The sequence below is a fragment of the Sarcophilus harrisii genome, chromosome 5, assembly GCF_902635505.1.
Source record: "Sarcophilus harrisii chromosome 5, mSarHar1.11, whole genome shotgun sequence".
Lineage (NCBI taxonomy): Eukaryota > Metazoa > Chordata > Mammalia > Dasyuromorphia > Dasyuridae > Sarcophilus > Sarcophilus harrisii.
In genome coordinates, this window is record NC_045430.1 from 138,614,602 (window position 1) to 138,636,983 (window position 22,382).

Sequence of the window (22,382 nt, forward strand, 5' to 3'; positions counted from 1 at the left end):
GTCATAAATGGCTTGATGTTCACTGTAGAGGTCTTTTTAATTCTCTCATCAAATCTCATTATTTGAACTGATGCGATATCTTTATTAAGCCAGCATTATGTTCACTAACAGCAAGAACAACAATTGTAATAGTAATGGATCTGTCTCTCACAAAACTGATTTTGGTTTCTTTAATGGAAATCATAAAAAAGAAGATGTTTTACCATGCTAGGAAAGACTGGGCATTTTCTTCTGTTATGATTCATTTGCGTCCAACTCTTTGTGATCTTTTTTGGGGGGTTTACTTGGCAAAAGTTACTAAAGTGATTTGCACATTTCCTTTTCCAGCTCATTTTATAGATGAGAAACTCAGGCAAATGGAGTTAAGTAACTTTGCCATATAACTATATATAACTAGTAAAATTCTGAGGCCAGATTTTAACTCAGGAAGATAAACCTTCCTAACTTCAGGCCCCACATTCTATCCACTGTGTTGCCCAAATGTCTGGGTATTTTTTTCCTAATCAAGTTACAGTTGAAATTTATTCTCTCCTAATTAGAATGCAAGTTCCTTAATAATACAGATTGTCATGCTTTCTTTTGTTTGTTTGTTTTGTATTACTAACAGTGTGATGCTTTTTGAATCTGTTCTTAAATGAAACTGCCTTTCACGTTCTCATCAACATGCTCTGCTCTGGTATAGGATTTTAGTTCATTGATGTCAATTCATTCTGTGCCATTTTAGATCTTGCCTTTGCATAAGTCCTCAAGTACTAACTCCATTTCTGAGTCAATAGTCTTGTTCTGGTCCTTTTAATATTTTATTAATATCAGTGGAATATTAGGGCAAATCATCTACTATCCCTTCATCTTACCACTTCATTTTACTTACTATCCTAGTTCCTTTTTCATTCATCAAAAATGTGTTTTGTAGACCTTCTTGCTCCCATTATCATTGATGCATCAGATTTATGCCTCTATGTGTTTTCATTTCTCTTAGGATCATCTGCAATTTTCATTCTTTTGAGATAATTTCTAACATTGAATTAAAAAATGAGTTTGGATACACATTTCTGAAGAAAAAGGGAAAATTCTGGATATTATTGATAATGAAAGATCAGTTCATGAGGAAATCTTTCCAAAGATCATTGCCAAAAAAATGTGAATTATATTCCTAAACACACAGTAAAGATAAAGAAAAAGAGGACTTCTCCCCTCACCCAGGGGGATTCTTTCTTTTCAAGAAATGACAAGACTGCCAATTGCTTTGAGTAATTTAAGTATTTAGTCTGGAATCATCTTGGGTCAACATCAGGATATACAATGATGAGGAAAAAGGCAATTTATCTCTCTTCATTTCCAGAACATATTTTGCTAGTGCCCTCTGGAGAATAAAGAGATGAAGTAGTCTGATGTATGAGAGGGTTATGGCTAATGCCTCATTAGTTCATCATAATAAGAGGTCAAGAAAAAGATTAAATATATTATATGAACAAGGCATGATTGGGGGCGGGGGGGGGAATGGTTGAAAGAGAGTAGTGAAGACATTGAGTGCTTCAACAGTTAATGTACAATTTAAAAAACAAAACAAAACCTAAAGAATATAACTTTTTTTTGATAGACCTTTCATGGGTTCTTTAATAGATCATAAGCATTACACAAGACAAGAAGCCATGAATGGGCTGGAATTTCTATCCCTGGCAGGAGTACCAGGTTGGAATCATGCATATTTTGAAGTATTTTATAGTTGAGTTGAAGCATGGAAAGTAAAGTAGTAACAAGTGGAATGCTATTTTTTTATAATGAAGAATTATAATATTTTGCTGGATTTTTCTTATTGGAATGGATATTCCTGCCAACAGAGTAGATGGCAACAAGCCCATGCTTTTTTACTCCATGTTTCTTTTTCTTATAAATTCATAAATCCTCCAAAGATTAATTAAATCTCATAAAATCACTATGAAACCTTCATAAAAACCCTTCTGTTTTAACCTACATACTGGGGTCCTTCTTGACTTTGAGTAGGTAGCAATAAAATACCATGAATGATATATCTAATTTTGCATCCATTTCTTTGATAATATACCTTATATCAGTTCTTCCTGTTAATGTGGGGCAGCTTTTTCATATTCTCTATTCATCTCTCTATTGCCATTTATGTGACCTACTGTGTGACTAATACTTTGAATATTACACTATGTTGTGTAGTCATATAGCAAAACCACAACATTAAATTCAGTTTCTAAATGATATCTTTAATGCCAAATTAAGTTTTAAAAGAGAATTAATTATAAACTGCAATTGTAAAAATTCTTTAAAATGCCTCCTGTCTGAAATAGAAGTATTATAGTACAATAATTACTTTAAGATTGTCTGAGGGTTTTAAACACAAAAGCCAATGCTAAAAAACTGAGTATAGGATGTGATAGGATTTGGTCCAGGGCATATAAAGTAAAATCTCATCTGTCAGAGATATGGGACACAATATCAGTGAGAGGAAGATAGCTTTTATGGTCTGAGTAGAGAAGGTATGGCATGGAGGGGGAATAAAAGCTCCATTATATTAAAAATTTAGTAAAAAGTAAAAACGGCATCAAAAATTTAATGTATTAGGTTTTCAGTGTCTTTTCTAACTATTTTCATTGCTGAAATACACTCAAGAATCATAGAGATGGAACTTGAGGCAGTCAGCTCTTACCTGAGGCACAAACAACTTCCTTAAAATGTGCTTGCTTTTATATTTCTTATTTGAAAATTAAACTCATTCAAAATGTTCCCATTAAAATGAAATAAAAAAGAATTGTGTATGAATCACAGTGAATTGCAAAACTCATTTAGGAGAAGCATCTAAATATGCTCCAAAATAGCTTAAACCTGAGGACCAGATGTCCTACTGGAGAAGAAAAGACTAATTTATCCAAAACAGAGCCTATCCTTACCATGAGAATAGATAACACTCTAACTGAGGACCCTGGGATAACCTGATAGGAGAGTAAAAGGTCACAAACCAAATGGAGCAATTCCTGGCAATAAATTTAGCAACTATAGGAACAATAAAACTGTGTTCTCTTGAAACAGAGCCTGTTTATCTGGTGAAAACTAGATAGAGTCTAATCACTTGGTAAAGAACAACAGGGAAGAAGGCTAACAAGGAGAGGAGTTCTTATGATTTTAGTGACTCTGAAGGGTTTGATTTGTGATTTGTCTCTAAATATATTACATTATCATAGTTTCATGTATGTTTCTGATTTGTGTATCCCCAAAAGTATATCCTGACCATACTTGGTCCCTAATCATCGCATGCATGCATTCATTCTCTCTCTCTCTCTCTCTCTCTCTCTATATATATATATATATATATATATATATATATATATTTTTCCCCTGAGGCAATTGGGGTTAAGTGATTTGCCCAGGGTATATATTTACTTTTCACATTGATAGATATATATTTGTAGAAAAGTGCTTCCCAGATATATGGAAGAAACATCTTATTACCTCTCTCTATGAAAATATTATTCTAAAAACAGATTGGTCCAAATGATATATGTAGTAACTAATTTAAATTTTCTTATATCTAAAGTAAATGCTATGTGACATAGAATGGAGTAAGGATGAAAATATTTTCCATGTGGCTGAAAATGTATTGTAAAAGAATTACAGCTATATTAAGTACAAATGTACACATTTGTGGTTGTATTTTTTATAATTCAACATGCTCCCAATAATATAACATTTCCTCTTCTCCCCTTTCCCCTTTTAGTTTCTTTTTCATATTATTATAATAAAATCAAATTATACCTGCATTCTCTAAGTATACCCATAGCAGAAATGTAATTGAAGATTTCTTTCCATTTTACCTTTTTATGCTTCCCTTGAGTTCTGTGTTTGGAGATCAAATTTTTTAGTTCAGTTTTGGTCTTTTCTTTAGAAATAGGTGAAAGTCACTTATATCATTGAATGCATATTTTCTTTCCTGAAAGATAACACTCATTTTAGCTGAATAGCTTGTTCTTGGTTGCAATCCCATTTCCTTTGCTTTTCGGAATATCAGATACCAGTCCCTTCTATTCTTTAATATGGAAGCTGGGTAATCCTAATTGTGGCTCCTCAGTATTTAAATTGTTTTTTTCTGGCTGCTTGTAATATCTTTTCCTTGGTACATAGTTCTGAAATTTAGTCACAATACTTCTTAGGGTTTTAATTTGAGAGTCTCTTTCAGGAGGTGATTGGTGGATTGCTTTGATGGCTATTTGACCTTCTCATTCTTAAATATCAGGGCAATTTTCTTTTATAATTTCCTGTAAGATAATGTCTAAGCTCTTTTTTTTTTTCATCATGGCTTTCAGGAAACCCAGTAATCTTTAGATTGTCTCTCCTAGATCTATTTTCCAGTTCTGTTGTTTTTCTTAGGAGATATTTTATATTTTCTTTTATTTTTCCTTTTTTCTGTTGTTTCTGTTTGACTGATTCTTGAAATCTTATTGAGTCATTCACTTCCATTTGTTCGATTCTCATTTTTAATATATTATTTTCTTCACTTACCTTTTTTAGCCTTTTTTGCAATTGTCCAATTAATTTTTTTTGTTCATTGCATTCTTTTTCCATTTTCCCATTCCTTCTTGCAATTATCTCATTTTATTTCACCATTTTTTCTTCTGCAATCTTCAAGGAAAGCCTTGTGAAATGAAGAGCAGCTTATGTCCCTCTCTGGGGCTTCTTCTGGAGTTCTTTGCATTTAGGAACCTCAGGATTTGAGGTCTGTTCTTTTTCTCTCTCTATAAAAGATGTCTATGGTGAGAGTTCTTTTTTGTTTTTTGTTCATTTTTTAAAGGCTTGAAGTCTGAGGAGGAAGGAAGAGGGAATAAAAAGAGAAAAGCATAACCTAGGGGTAAATAAGATGGCAGCAAATACAGAATTAGTTATTTTGTGAATTTTTAGTGAATGTGAATGGGATAACCCCCTCCCCCATAAAACAGAAGTGGATAGCAGACTAGATTAAAAGCCTCTCCAGAATCCTACAATATGTTATTTGCAAGAAACACATTTAAAGCATACTGATACAGAGTGAAAGTAAAGGGCTGGAGCAGAATATATTATGCTTCAGGTAAGCAAGGCTAGCAATGCTGTTCTCAGATCAAGTAAAAGCAAAGATAGATCTCCTTAACAGAGATAAGGAAGGAAACTATATCTTACTAAAGGGTACCATAGATAATGAAACATATCAATACTAAACATATATGCACCAAGTGATACAGCATGGACATTCCTAGAGGAGAAGTTAAGAGAGATACAAGAAGAAATAGACAGCAAAACTATACTAGTGGGAGATCTCAACAGTGTTCTCCCAGAACTAGATAAATCGAACCACAAAATAAATCAGAAAGAAGTTAAGGAAGTAAACAAAATGTTAGAAAAGTTAAGTATGATAGATCTTTGGAGAAAATTAAATGAAGACAGAAAGGAGTTGACTTTTTTCTCAGCAGTTTATGAAACTTGTACAAAATGACTTGTGTTAGGGCATAAAAATTTCAAAATCAGATGCTGAAAGGCAGTAATAGTAAATGTATGTTTTTTTTTCAGAAGATGATGCAATGAAAATCACATGCAATACTAGGCCAGAAGAAAATAGACCAAAAAGTAATTGGAAACTAAATAATGTCATCCTAAAGAATGAATGGGTGAAACAGCAAAGCATAAGAACAATTAAAAATTTCATCCAAGAGAATGACAATAATGAGACAACATACCAAAATTTGTGGGATGCAATCAAAGCAATAAGAAGGGGAAATTTTATATCTCTAGATGCTAACTTGCAAAAAATAGAGAAAGAGAGAAATCAATGAACTGGGCTTGCAACTAAAAAGCTAGAAAAAGAGCAAATTAAAAGCTCCCAATCAAATACCAAACTTGAAATTCTAAAAATAAAAGGAGAGATTAATAAAATTGGAAATAAAAAACTATTGAATTAATAAATAAAACTAAAATTGATTTTATGAAAATAACCAACAAAAGAGATAAACCTTTTCTTAATTTGATTGGAAAAAGGAAAGAGGAAAAGCAAATAATCTCAAAAATGAAACTTGAGAATTTTCCACCAATGAAGAGGAAATTAGAGCAATAAGTAGGAGTTACTTTGCCCAGCTTTATACCATTAAATTTGATAACCTAAGTGAAATGGAGTAATACCTACAAAAATATAGATTGCCCAGATTAACAGAAGAAGAAATAAATTACTTAAATAGTCACATTTTAAAAAAAAATAGAATTTGCTATTAATCTACTCCCAAAGAAAAAATCCCCAGATCAGATTGATTTATATGTGAATTCTACCAAACATTTAAAGAACAATTAACTCCAATATTATATTAACTATTTGAAAAAATAGAAAATGAAGGACGTCTACCAAATTCATTTTATGACACAGACATGGTACTGATACCTAAACCAGGTAGAATGAAAACAGAGAAAGAAAATTATAGAATAATCTCCCTATGGAATATTGATGCAAAAATCTTAAATAAAATATTAGCAAAGAGATTACAGAAAATCATCCCCATAATACATCAGTGACCAAGTAGGATTTATACCAGGAATGCAGGATTGGTTCAATATTAGGAAAACTATTAGCATAATTGATTATATCAATAACCAGAATAACAAAAAAAACAAGATTATCTCAATAGATGCAGAAAAAGCATTTGGTAAAATCCAACATCCATTCCTATTAAATGCACTAGAGAGTATAGGAACAAATTGACTTTTTCTTAAAATAACCAGTAGCATCTGTTTAAAACCATCAGCAAGCATCATATGTAATGGTGATAAACTGGAACCATTTCCAATAAGATCAGGGGTGAAACAAGGTTGCCCATTATCACCATTACTATTTAATATTGTATTAAAAAATTCTAGCTTTGGCAATATGAGAAGAAAAAAAGATTAAAGGAATTAGAGTAGATAATGAGGAAACCAAATCATCACTCTTTGCAGATATGATGGTATATTTAGTTTTTATTAGTTGATTCTCTAGAGTTACCTATTAGAAATAATCCATAACTTTAGCAAAGTTGTAGGATACAAAATAAATTCAAATAAATCATCAGCAGTTTTATAAATCACTAATAAAATCCAACAGCAAGACATACAAAGAGAAATTCCATTTAAAATGACTGTCAATAGTATAAAATATTTGGGAATCCCTCTGCCAAGGGAAAGTCAAGAACTACATAAGCAAAACTAGAAAAGACTTTCCACACAAATAAAGTCAGGTCTAAACAATTTGAAAAATATCAAGTGCTCTTGCATAGGTCAAGCTAATATAATAAAGATGACAATATTACCTAAACTAATCTATTTATTTAGTGCTATACCAATCAAATTCCCAAGAAACTATTTTACTGACCTAGAAAAAATAACAACAAAATTCATCTGGAAGAACAAAAGGTCAAGAATTCCAAGAGAATTATTGGAAAAAAAAAAAGCAAATGAAGGTGACCTTGCTGTACCAGATCTAAAACTATATTATAAAGCATCAATTATCAAAAAAATTTGGTACTGGCTAAGAAATAGAGCAGTTATCAGTGGAATAACTTAGGTTCACAGGACAAAATAGTAAATAACGATGGCAATCTAGTGTTTTACAAACCCAAAGACTCCAGCTTTTGGTATAAGAACTCACTATTTGACAAAAAACTGCTGGGAAAATTGGATACTAGTGTGGCAGAAACTAGGCATTGACCCACACCTAACACCATATACCAAGATAAGGTCAAAATGGGTTCATGATCTAGATATAAAGAATATTATAAACAAATTAGAGGAACATAGGATAGTTTACTTCTCAGATTTGTGGAGGAGGAAGGAATTTGTGACCAAAGAACAAGAGATCATTATTGATCACAAAATAGATAGTTTTGATTATATTAAAAAGTTTTTGTACAAACAAAACTTATGCAGACAAGATTAGAAGGGAAACAATAAACTGGGAAAACATTTTTACATTCAAAGTTTTTGATAAAGGCCTCATTTATAAAATATATAGAGAATAAATTCAAATTTATAAGAATTCAAGCTATTCTCCAATTGATAAATGGTAAAAGGATATGAACAAACAATTTTCAGATGAAGAAATTAAAACTATTTGTAGTCAAATGAAAAGGTGCTTCAAATCACTATTGATCAGAGAAATGAAAATTAAGACAATTCTGAGATACTACACACCTGTCTGATTGGCTAAGATGACAGGAAAAGATAATGTCAAATGTTGGAGGGGATGTAGAAAAACTGGGACACTGATACATTGTTGGTGGAACTGTGAATGGATCCAACCATTCTGGAGAGCAATTTAATTATGCTCAAAAAGTTACCCCAAAAGGATCTTAAAGGAGGGAAAGGGATTCACATGTGTAAAAATATTTGTGTCAACCCTTCTTGTAGTGGCTAGAATCTGGAAACTGAGTGGTTGCCTATCAATTGGAAAATGGCTGAATAAATTATGGTATACGAATGTTATGGAATATTATTGTTCTGTAAGAAACGACTAGTAGAATGATTTCAGAAAGGCCTGGAGAGACTTACATGAACTGATGCTAAGTGAAATGAGCAGAACCAGGAGATTATACACGGTAATAACAAGAATTTATGATAATCATTTTTGAAGGACATGGCTCTCTTCAACAATGAGATGATTCAAACCAGTTCCAATTGTTCAGTGATGAAGAAAGCCATATACACTCAGAGAAAGGTCTGTGAGAACTGAATGTGGACAACAACATAGCATTTTCATGCTTTCTATTGATATTTGTTTGCATTTTGTTTTCCTTCTCAGGTTGTTTTTTTCTTTCTAGATCTGATTTTTCTTATGCAGCAAGATAACTGTATAAATATGTATAAATATATTGGATTTAACATACATTTTAAAATATTTAACATGTATAAGACTACCTACCATCTAGGGGAGGAGGTCAAGGGAAGGAGGAAAAAATTTGGAACAGAAAGTTTTGCAAGGGCCAATGTTGAAAAATTACCCATGCATATGTTTTGTAAATAAAAAGCTTTAATAAAAAAAAAAGTCAGGACTTAGGTTCAAACCTTACCTCTGGTTGTGATTATAATTTTATCTGGTTTCTGTAAGTCATTTAATCTTGTTGGTCCTCATTTGCTTATCTTTAAAATGGAAGAGATGAAGGAAATTTTTTTTCCAACACTTCATTTTTTTAAATTTCAAATATAAAACTTTTAAATTAAATGACTTTTTCTAACACTTCTGTGGCACCCTCTGTCCTTGGGGACCCTCTTTCCCTCTATTGTGAGAGGTTAGATGCTGCACATTGAAAGCTCTTCCTAGAACTTCCACTCTATAAGATTGTTGTTTTTTAGTCACTTCGATGCATTTGACTATTTGTGATCCCATTGTGAATCTATTGGCATGCTTTGCCATTTCCTTCTCCCTCTCATTTAATAGCTAAGGAAACGGAGGCTAACAGAGTTAGATAACTTGTCTAGGATCACACAGCTAATAAGCATCCGAGGCCATATTTAAACACAGGAAAATAAGTGTCTCTGACTTCAGGCCCAAACAATCTATATACTGTGTCACCTAACTGCCTTTCCACTATTTAAGGGAGGTACAACCACTCTTGTCTCTCCTCTTTTTTTTTTAACAGTTTGAATTTTTTTTTTTTAACATATATTGCTTTATGAATCATGTTGGGAGAGAAAAATCAAAGTAGAAGGGAAAAACCATTGAGAGATAAAAAAAAAAAAACAACAGAAAAAAGATGTGAACATAGCATTTGTTGATTTATATTCAGTCTCCTTAAATCTTTTAAATTTCTCTTAAATCTTAAATGGAGATGACATGTTTTTGTCCAAAGTCTGTTGGGAGTGTTTTGGATCCCTGAACCTCTGAAGAACCAAGTCTTTCATAGCTGATAATCACACATTCTTGCTGTTATTGTGTACAATGTATTTCTTCCTTGGTTCTACTTGTATCACTCAACATCAGTTTGTTTAAATCTTTCCAGACCTTTCTATAATCAACTTGTTGATCATTTTTATAGAACAATAAATAATATTCCATTATCTTCATGTATTACAGCTTGTTCAGCCATTCCCCAATTGATGGCTTTAATCATAAAGTGCTTTTTGAGTTCTGTAAATTCTTTCTTGGTAGGTAGCCATTTAATGTTACTCTTTGGAGTAGAAAAGATTTTTTGTTGTTATTCTTTTTACTTCACTGTCCTCTGAAGATGAATTCCAGTCTTCCCTATTCCCATAGTAAGCTGAGTTCTTTTTTCTTTGCCTGTGTATTTTTTTTTTAATGAGAACTATCACTGTAAACATCTCTAATCATGGGGTGGGAGGTAGAGATGGGGGATGGTGCTTGTGACTTCAGCTCTTCCTTTTGACCCAAACCCAAACCAAAAACTATTTTTGTACTCAATGGATGTACTGATTCCTTCTTGCTCAGACCAGCATCTCAGCAGCACAGTTGGGCCTAGTATTCAGCATTGGTTCCCTCAGTGCCTGCAACTCCCTGAGGTGTCTGGGAGGTGAAAGTTTCTGTGGTTTGGGCTAAGGTTCCCTCCTAGCCCAAATAATTCCAAGATTGGCTGGTATTTCTGTGGAGTTATCCTCAAGGTGTTTATAGTTCACATCGTTAAAACTGGGTCCTAGGGCCTTTTGAATGGTCTTCTCGGAGAGTCCCAAAAGAACCACTGTTCTGCCCTATCTTTGTTTTTCACTGATTTATATTAATGCTGAGGCACAAATTTGTTTTGTTTGTGGAAAAATTCTGGAGAGTCTGATATTTTCCAACTTACTCTGCCATCTTCCCAGAATCCCTACTTAATCTCAAAATTTTTAAATGAAAAATTAACCTATTCTATATGACAGGGAGGGAAAGGTTAATATATTTCTCCTATCACATTAAGTCTTCCTAACTCCAAGTCTACTCTCTGTACACTACATACCAACACTTACCCAACTGATACAAAATAAGACACTAAATGAAAATTTCTTGTGTTGAACTGAATTAATTAAACTAGAATTGTAATTACCTCCTAAGGGTACAGTAGAATCCTTTTAGTATACTTTTTCTTGCTATTGCATAGAACTGTATTTGTCAGATATATTTGTCAATATATAATGAAAAGAACACTAAGCCCAGAATCAGGAAAAAACCTACATCCAAATCTTTGTTCTAGTGCTTACTAAATATTTGATTCTATTGAAATTAGCTAATTTCTTTGTAACTCAGATTTTTCAAGGGGAAGATGAGGCAAATTGTGCTTATGCCACCTTTCTTACTGGGTTTTTAAAAGAAATGTTGTCTCTAGCCCTCTTTTTTTGTGCCCAGAGTCTCTTACAGTGCTTTGATAGTTATTGTTTTAGTACACATTTGTTGAATTCATTTATAAATCTTAAAACACTATATTGTAGGAATGTAAGTTATTATTACATGTTCCATAATATTTTATTTGAATTTCTCTTTCAGGGAATAAAATCTTAAACTTGAAAGGGACTTTCTGATTTAGCCAAAATTACAAATGAACATTTAATGTAAATAATATTATAATTATTATCTGATACTCATTTAGTGCTTAGAAATTTGCACAATTACAAATATTGTCTCATGTGATACAACTAAAATCAGATCTCTTCCATGCAAGGATTTAAAAATATGTAGTGACTATTAAAAGATGAATGATTTTTTTGCTGAATAAGGAATCTCATTATTTGATTCAATATTATTTTGCTTCATTTACCACAAATTCATAGAACTAAAGAGTATTAGTACTGTAAAACCTGTTAGGCATCATCTATAGTAACCAACTCATTTATACTTATAGCTGAGAAATCAGACTCACAGAACCAAAAGAATTTTAATTTTTATTTTTGTCATTACTAATTTTAGTAAACAATTTACTGGACTTTATTATACACTAAAACAATACAAATTAATATAAGGTGGTAGAGCTATATTTGCTTCAGCATTATTTTTAAAATAAATATTAAAATCCCTTTCAGTAGTGAGTCAAAGATAATTGGATGTTTTTCCTTGGTTTTTTTTTTTTTAAACAGCTTTTATTGTTTTGCATGATCTTGGAAGTCAAATGAATATTTATAATTCTCATTAAATAAAATAAGGTATTATATGATTGAGGAAATTTTTCAGTTATTCATTTTTAGAGAGTATATAATGAAGTTCTTTAAAGAATGATGGAGGAATAGAGGAGGAATAATTACATAATGAATAGAATGTTCTGAGATTCAGGAAAATCTGGATTCAAATCCTGACTGAGATACTTATTAACTATATGATCTTGGGCCAGTTATTTAACCTTTCTTTTCCTCACCTTCCTCAGATGTAAACATGAGGGGATTGATATTGATCTCTAAGATATCTTCCAATTTTAAACAAATCCGTGATCTTATGAATGTATGGCATTTGATTTCTATAGATAGAAGTAGTAGAAAACAAGTGACTCATTTTGGACAGAGAAAAAATTTCTTAGATTTCAAAATTAGTTTCTTGTAATGAATTTTATTCTTTTCTGCTCTTTCTTTACATTTTATTTGCTGTTAAATTTCCAAACATACATTAATCATATTCTTCATTACTCAGGAATATAGAGAAAAAAAAACAAAACAATGAAAACCATCATAAATGATAGCTCTGAAAAGTTTGGGATTGTGTTATTAACCAACTATTAGAGTAAGGGTTAAAGTACATATTGTGATTATTTATTCAAGAGAGTCATAAATCAAATGAGCTCATTGCTTATTTTTCAGGAGGGATGGAAATATTAATAATGTCCTCCCCCCCAGGGTATTTTTGGACAAGATTTTTACTCTAAGCACTGGAAATTGCCAGTAAAACAAATGACAAGTTGAATTGTCTGTAATGCTTCAGTGTTCTTCTGACATTTTTTAAGGAATTCCAGTGTCACTAGCACAAGGAAGGGCTAGTATAATGTTAGTACGTGAAGCTGATTTATTAATGTGTAACTTGTTATTTCATTTAAGTTGGCATCATGTACAATGATATGTCTAACACCTGATATGTAGTGACTCATCCCTAGTGGAAATAGCTTACAGCAATCTCCCTAAGCTCTGGGGGTTCCCCTCAAAGCTTAAGATGGAAAAGCTCCTTTAGAAAGAATCACCACTTAAAACTTGCAAATCTTTTTCTTATGAGCATATGCATCTGTTAACATTTATGAGTTAGATGCCCTGCTTTCTATCAAACCCAGTAACGCCCACTGAAAGTCCCCTCCATGTAACAGTGAAACCCAGATTGTAGTCTACCTTGACTGCTAGTAATGCCTTGTAAATTTAAACCATATTGTTTTGGCCAAAATTCCAGCTGTTAAAATACAGATAATAAAAAGACAGCATAAATAGTACCCAATGTTCTCCATGTAGTTAAACCACACCCTCACCTATTACATGAACCATAAAAGACGATTGCTTTGGGGTCACTGACAAAGCCATAATGGTTCACTTTTTTGGTTTGCTTGATTGTCAAATCCCTCTGTGTGGAAGACAATTATATCATTTCCCATTAATCATTTCATGAGAGCATTCAAGGAATTAGGCATATTGTTTAAAATTTCGAGGGAATCAGCTTAATGCACATTTATTATTGAATTGGTAATTAGCTAAACATTAAAGACATTTTGAATTTGAACAAAGACAGAGAGTAATATGAGGATAATTTCTTTCAGGTAACACTCAAACAATACTGTGTAGTTCATAAAAATGTCTTTCATGTTTTTCTCCTATGGTAGAAATAACCCCACTCCCTTTTGATTTTTCTTAAAAATTTCATTCCGTTGTGTTCGATACTTATTTGTCCCTCCTTACATTGGATTATAGACTCTTTAAAGTCAAGAGACTATTTTAATTGACTCAAAATGGAAAGGGAACCTTAAAAGACATTAGTTCAACTTCTATTGTGCAGATAAGTAAATTGAAGTCCAGGTTCTGTGAATCTAAAACTAAGATTTTATGTTATGTCCTTGTTTATATTTTTATCTTAGGTATCATCCTTACCTCTTCACTTTCTCTCAACTCCATATCTAATCAGTTGTCAAATCCTCTCATTTTATCTTGATAACACCTCTTCTACACCTTTCTTTCTTCCTTACTTATTTTTGATACTGACACCACTGTGGTAACCATTCTTAGGCATTGCCCTGGCACTATTTGTAATCAGGGGTCTTATACAAATAGCCAGTGGGTCTGATTTGATCCATGCTCCGTAGCTGCTGACTCCTGGTCCTGATGTAGTTTCACAGAACACCCTTTATATTGATGTACATCTATGATATGTGTATTATAGAAATGCTGAAAATAGATAAGGACTTGGGCCTCAATGTGTGAAACAGAAGAAAGAAAAAGGGTAAAAGTATTTTTGGTAAAGTACTTTATAAAAAACAAAGGAAAAAAAACACTTTAACACTAATATTCTAATGGTGATGACTCATATTTATGGATCATGTAATACATCTCAACAACCAAAATATATTTGACCCAAAGGAAATTGAAAATAAAAATGGTGACTACAATTGGCTACAACACATTGCCAGTGATGACTTTCATGCAGAAATTTATGAAAAATAGGTGCATAGCATATAAGCAAAGCAAAAAGTGACATAATGGTAGCTTCTGTGCTATTGAGATATTAAAAGAAAAAAGAAAAGAAAGACTTTCCTTATATTGAGTGAGTCTCCTTTAGAGAATTTATTATATAAGTACAAGAATAGTACATGAAAATAAAGGCATGGATATATTTCCATATGTACAAGTGATTCACAGACCCATTACAGCATGAATCATCAATGTATTTATATGAAAGTTTTTCATGTCATTATTATTGCTGCTTGTTTTTCATTTTAATTGCTTTGTTTTCCCATATATTTGAAATTTCAAATAAAATCATGTTTATATAAAACACTATGACCCACTTATTTTGTCTGCTTCTCACTTGAATCTCTTATAACCATGACAAGTTTTAGAAATATTATTTCTCTTCAAGAAAAACATGATCTATTTAAGTAATTGGTAAAAAAAAAAAAACATGGCTTTTAAAACTTTAATAATATTTCCAACCTCAAATTAACAGAACCCATCCTGTATCCACATCAGTGTTCTCTTGAGTCTCTATGAAATTGCAAAGAAAAGTTTTATCTTCATACCCAATTGGTGTTTGACTTATTTTTTTTTAAATTTCCATGAAATGTTGAATAAATAAGTTCTCTGATGGGCTAGACTTAATGTTTTTACAGCAAATTGAGGCCTCCTATTGATTTTTCAACATTTATTCAACAATTACCCTTAGATAATCATTTGATTATTACCAAATTAGACTAGTCGCAAAATAATTAGTTAAAGTGAAAGTTACCTTTAATTGTCATGCTCAGGCTTTTAAGTCACTCTTTTGAGAACAGACAACACTTTATTAAGTTGAAATATTGAATATTTTCTAATTCACATAGTCTAATTGTTAAAATGACCCGGTAGACTTGCAGACTTTTTCATTTTAATAAGCAATGAGGTAGAATTCATTATTCCTATTCTTTATAATTTGTCCATATTCTAAGGAAATGAGCTTAGAAAATTAAGACTGTAGCACATAGAAATCTTTGAATTCTAAATGTGACTGGGAACATCACATGCCAAGGCCCAGCACTTAAAACAGTACCTTGCACACAAAAGATAATTTAACTTATATTTCTTAAAATTGTTGAGCTGTCAATACTGACTTGTGACTATGGGCAAGTCATTTATTTTTTTAATTTTTCTTGTTGTTGAAGTACCCTTTCAGTAATGCTATATGCTTACAAGTTGCAAAACTGTTACTAATTAATAGTAGTAGAGAAAATTTCTACTCCTATTCAATAATTTTTAAAAGAAAAAACAAATTGCTTGTAACAAGTATGTGTAGTCAAGCAAAAGAAACTCCTATCTTGATCATGTCCAAAACTCCACATCTGAATCCCTGAGTTCATCACCTTTTTCTGAGGAAGTGGGATATTTCACCATTGGTCTTCTGGAATTGTGGTTTGTCATTATATCCATCAGAGTTTTTAAGAGTTTTAGAGTGCCTTTTTTTTTTGCAATTCTTTTTTAACTGTATAAATTGTTCCTGTTCTCATCATTTCACTGTATCAGTTCATACAAGATTTCCTATGTTTCACTGAATTTATTTTTTTCATAATTTTTTATATCATGGTAATTTTCCTGTAATTCATATACCATAATTTGTTCAGCTTTTCCTCAATTGATTGACATCCCCCGTTAGTTTCAACAGTATTCATTTTCATAACTGGTTCTCTAAATTATTTATTTAATCTATAATGTGGTTGACACCCTTGATGAGAATTCCTTGAAAAAATAACTATTAAAGAAGACCTTTGAATGGCATGAAGAGAAGGGACATTTCTGTGGTTACATGCATCAAATAGGAACTTACATGGTGAAACATTTTCATGGATGTCTTCATTTTTAATCGTATATTTGCTCTGAAGCCAGACATTAATACTGAAATATTTGCTAGCAAGATTCCATTTCAAGGTAAATCATTAACATTATTTTTAGACAGTAATGAGTCTCTTATGTATTCTCTGTGGTCTTTCCACCTCATTTTTTTTCTTATTCAAAATAATGAAAACCTAGTCACTTATTTCTACAAAATACTAAAAATATTTGATGTTTATGCAACTAACCCATTACTGTAAATTAACCAATATATTTGAATTTGATAGAGTACCTTTATGGGTCAGAATTTGTGGTTGCCACTCAACTTCAACAGAATGCCTGAAATGCAAACTTCCTTTTCTAAAACTATTCAATATAATTTAAAAACAAAAATTCTACACTTGATTTACTGAAGCTTATTCTCAGCATCTTTGATTCATCAATTTTTTGTCCAGAAGTTTTAAACCTGGAGTCTGGGAATCCCTAACATGTCCATGGAGAGATTTTATTGGGTCAATCAAGTCGAATAGGAAAAATTGATCTTCTTTCTCACTAATCTCTAATTAAAATTTAGCATTTACTTCCATTTATTTTATGCGTCTAAAAACATTCTGAAAGGGGGCATATAGACTGCCCAGTGGTCCATGACACAATTAGGTTAGGAACTCCTTTTTTAGATGATAGGCACGAACATATCTCAGAAAGACTTAATATCTTCTGACATTCTAAACTACCACCAAGCATTTTTCTTCTATTTGGTAAATGAACAAAAGAACTTGAGTTCTTAGTTCTATATAATTAGTTGCCTAGTTTTCTAAGTTGTGGTATGTCTGAACATGTGGTAAAGCATGTATGGGCCAGTAAAAGACTTGGGCTTATTTACAAATCCCTCTGTACACCTAATCATTTTATACTCTTTAACTGTGATCTCTTCATAAGAAATTAAACATTGTGTAATAAGAAAGAGAATTCTTGTTTGAGCTACAAAGTGATGAATTATTGGAGAAACTAAATCATCATTAATTTTTATATAATTGAATGTAATGGATTTTGTGGTTTTCTTTCCAGGATCATCTATTTCAATTGGAATTACACAGATTTGAGAGAGGAAGAGGCAGATGTCCTTTTGATCCCAACTCCTCCTTCACCTCTACTTTAATTGGTAATTATCTCTGTCGAAATGTGCAGGATGCTTTCATTTTTTCTTTGGAAACTACTTTTGCCAATTCCCTAAAATGCTGTCAGTATTTCTTTATAATTTTTACACAGTTACACTTACATCCAAGAATATCTCTGGCATTCACATTCAATTTCAGCCAGTGCTAATGTAAACAAGATCCAATGGTGCATTGTTTGTGTCATTCTGAAAATTTAATTATTTGTCACCTGATAGATGATATAGTAATTTCTTAACTACAAAAAATGATTTTTCTTTACTTTATTAGTAAATCCAGTTTTCATGTGGGAAAGAAACCCTTTTAATTTTGAATACTTCCTAAAATATTTTCTGAAAATAATTGTTCACTTTTGTTATATCCTGTTCTTTATATTTATGGTGCTTTGTGATAGATCATTCAAATGTTATTTTTCTTGCTATATATGTGTGTGTGTGTGTGTATGTATTCATATGCATATGTATTATATTTAAAGTTTCTTACTTTATTTCTAGATTTACATATATACTCTGAAAGCTTTAATGTAGTCACTATGGTTTTTGTTATTTTCCTTTGAGGCCTGTGGTTTCCTAAATGTAGGGATCTCTTGGCAAGAAGATTCCCTCTCCCAAAGCAGATCATAATCTGTTGTGCACCTGATAATATTAGAGAATTGTCTGGGGACAATGAGAGGTGAAGTGACATAGATTGCATACCTAATATATATTGAAAATTGAAATAGACCCTAGGCCTTCCTAGGAACCAGGAAAGTTCAGTATCAAGTATACCTTTCTATTTCTCACTGGATATTTCAGTTCTGTTTTAATATTATCTCCCTACTTAGGGAAAATCTAAGGCCATACTTGGAATAACCAAGTCACAGAATCCTTGATTTATTAAGGACCTCAAAGATCATTGAATCTAAATAGTATCTGAGTTATAATCCTTTACACAGTTCTCAGAAACAGTTCTACCTGTGATGTCCAGGCTAGCTTTCTGGAGGATTTCTGGATGGGCCTTGGTCTTTAGATGGAGAAGTGATGAAGGCAGGAAGGCCATTACAAAGCTGGTCAAAGATGGAGTCTGGAGTCTGGAATCTTCTCTGTGTCTGTGTCTGTGACTCTCTGTTTCTCCTCTGTGCTGAGACTCCCAGTTCCCAGTCCTCTCAGATCTTAAATATCTCAGTACAATTACATCATTACAGCAACTGAGCATGTGCCAACTATAGAGCATTACATCTATATTACACTAAGTATATGCCAACTAGAGTGATTACATCATTACATCACATTAAGTATATGTTTAACTAGAGAACTGTTAGCCCATCAATCACACTGAGTAGGTGCTTAACTATAAGTATTTTGCTGTCCTTGATTCAAGTATACCTTTCCAGAGTTATGGCCTTCTATAACACCCATACTTTCTTCCTTCAAACATATTAAAGCATATAATAATTTTTTTCTCTATCTTCAGTATTATTTGGGACTATAATGTCACATTTGTGTGTGATAAGGAGAAATGAATGAATTATCAATGATAATTGAAGGCAGCAGCAGTTTTCACTGACTTATCAGAAGTATCAATTTTAGTCTAAATTTTTTCCCCCCATAGCCTTGTGTATGTGGTTCTGAGTAAATATAAGTATATTATTGAATTGGCAGGGTTTAGAATTATTGTATATGAAATATGTGAGTGTGATTATAAAAAAGAGAAGAATATAAAACCAAGATGATTTAACAACTTACTACAATTATGTAAAATTCCACATGATTTTCTATTTAATTTTTTTTACTTGATGGATGGAATTTCATAAATAAAAGCTATAAATAGTATTAGTAGCTTATACAGCAGCCATACACTTACCATGGAGAACCATTATAATACCATTAAATTTAAAGTAAGAAAGAAAATGGTTTTAAATTTTGCTTTTATACTAATTAGCATTATGATATCAGAAAAACATTCTACCTTTCTGAAATTTAGCTTTCTTATCTGTAAAATACATAATGACAATTATACCATTTATCTTAGGGTTATGAACAAAAGATATTATAAATCTTTAAGTATTATAAAAATATGAGTTATCAAATGTAAATTATGGAAAGGGTTTTTCGGTCAAGGGAAGAGTTAGAGGATTAAAATATATTGTAAAAAGACTATGGAGTAGAAATTAGAGGCAGCAACCCCACTGAACCCTTTCAATATTTCCTTCTAAACAACTTTTAAATAATTCCTCCAATCAAATTTTGGAGTGGCAGAGCCAACAAAATGTGAGGATGAGACATTTTTATGGCTTGAAAAAACTTAAAGACTCCAAGGGAAAGGTCTGTAACACCTCGGTGGAAATCCATATGGAAGCATTCAGTAATAGCAACAGTCCTGGGAGATGGTAGCAACAGCAACGGTATCAAGAGGTACAGCTTTGAGAGATGTCAACTTTGAAATGATAGAGGTCAGATAACTGGTCAGAAAGAAAATAGTCAACCCTTTGCTACTACTGGGTATAGCTGGTACTGATTGGCAACTCAATTTCCCATATGCAGTTTGGGGTCTCAGTTCCCCATCAGAAAGGAAAGTTTGTGGTCAGTCCCAGGGGGAGAGGCTGTGGTCACAGTTGGAGGACCAAGAGAAGCAGCAACATTTGTGGCTGTAAGGGAGCAAAGGCTCTTCTTGGGAATGATCAGAGAACCCAGAGCCGAAGAATAGTGACCTTGACTCCCATAGGATCACACCACCTTGGAAGTAGCAAAGCTTGCAGATTACCCAGAAAGAGCTCTGAAAACAGCAGCATAAAAACACCTGCAAAAATAGATCAAGGGGAGATAATTTAAGAATTATTGTATTCTCTGAAAATCATTTTTAAAAAACTAGTCATAATATTTCAAGAAATTGTCAAGGAAAACTCCCCTGATATCTTAGATCCAGAGGGTAAACTAGAAATCAAAAGAATCCACTGATTATCTCCTGAGAGAAAGAGATCACTAAAAGAAAGCTACCAGGAATATTATAGCCAAATTTCAGAACTCCCTAGATCAAGGAGAAAGTGCTACAAGCAGTCACACAAAGAAACAATTCAAATATAGAGGAACCACAGGCAGAATAAGACAATTTTTATCAGCTTCCATTGTAAAGAAGCAGAGAGAAATGTCTCTGTGTGACATTTTTCAAATGTCACAAAATATATAATGTGTATATATTACATATCCATATAATATGTAAATATATAATATGTCATCATTATATCTTATATTTCCTTTTTCTTTTTCAATGATCTTAGCTTCTTTATAGCTGTAGTATTCTAAGACTGTGAATGTACTCTTCAGTTTTTCTAAGCATAAAAATTTGAAGACTTTAATATATGTTTAATTTAATAGTTATTCTGATTTAATAGCTATTTAAATGTAAGTACTAGTAAGTAACAATTTAAGTAATATAAACAGAAGATAAGAATTCAAAATAAAAATATCAGAAGAAAGGTGTAAATTATATTATGCCCCATGCTAAAACCATAGCAAGATAATCCAGAAGGTAGAAGATTTTTTTAACATGGCTTTTTAACAAGCAAAAATTTTCTTCTTTTTTCTTAAACTACTTTACCAATCACTACATAGCATCCCTGTAGTATAGAATTTTAAAAGTGACCATTGAAAGAGAGGGGGAATGTTACAAGAAGGGACAATTTCAAATGTTTCCATTGTAATTCCAAAAAGAATTACATTACATTGAAATGTAAAGTGGTTGCTGTCTGTGTGGTTTTTCCTCTTACTCAGAATAGAAATCAAATTATAAGAGCTCTCCAAGACAAACACCAAAGTTGTAGAATAATCTCTCCAAAGAAAAGAAATAAAAATATAGTTCTTCACATTTATCCATTCCCTTTTATCCCAAAGCACTTTCAAGAGATCATTCATTCACTGTTGAAATGCTGCAGTGGCTGGAGTGGAAACAGTAACCAGTGTGAGCCAGCAGCACTTTCAAAGAGAGGATGTGAAGAATAATTCACCCAATTGAAAAAACAGCAGGAATGTGGGCAGGAAAAATGTAGCTACCTGAGTTGGAATTTGGCAAGCACAGTGAAACTAACCCCAGCAGTGAAAGAATGTCCTATATTATGTTTTATGGACATACTTTCCCAATTGATGTGTAAAAGTTGAACTGGAATGGAATGATGGTGATGATATTTTATATGCATTTAATCATATAACTTATAACATGTTTTTCTATCATTATCTCATTGGATCATCTCAACAACCTTGTGAGATAGCAAGAGCAGGTAATATGATCTCCATCTTCTAAATGAAGAAACAATAGATTCCTATACCTTAATTAATAGAGATGATATCAATATCATCTCTTTGACTTTTTACTTCTTAATAAAAGAAAAGTCTATATAGAGTTTACATTTTAGATGTATCCAGTCTAGGTCTTAAGGTAACTGTTTTCAAATAGTTGAAAGGCTGCCATGAGGAATATGGATTAAACTTGGTGTACTCAGTACTTAATGGAAGTTGCAGAGAGGAAAGTGTAATGTTTAAAGTTTAGTAAAAAGAGCCTCTTCCTAACTAGAGCTAACCCAAAAGGTAGTAGCTGCCTGAGGAGAAACTAGGTTACCCCTCACTGTTTTCCAAGCATAGGATAGTAGAGCAACTGAAGAGGATAAATGAAGATTACTGTTTTATTATGGGTTAGATATAACTATTTTAGCTTCCTTATGACCTTGAGGGACTTTGATTTTAGACTTATGTTTTACAAAGTATCTCA

General features: G+C 32.1%; 1 protein-coding gene across 1 annotated transcript in view; it reads left to right on the plus strand.

Annotated features, from left to right (window-relative positions):
- The window catches only part of SEMA3E (semaphorin 3E), a 339,675-nt gene that overhangs the window by 245,455 nt on the left and 71,838 nt on the right, over positions 1 to 22,382 (plus strand). Inside the window, exon 5 of the mRNA XM_031938651.1 lies at positions 17,536 to 17,629. Coding sequence (XP_031794511.1) covers positions 17,536 to 17,629 — 94 coding nt within the window. The remainder of the gene's footprint in view (positions 1 to 17,535; positions 17,630 to 22,382) is intronic.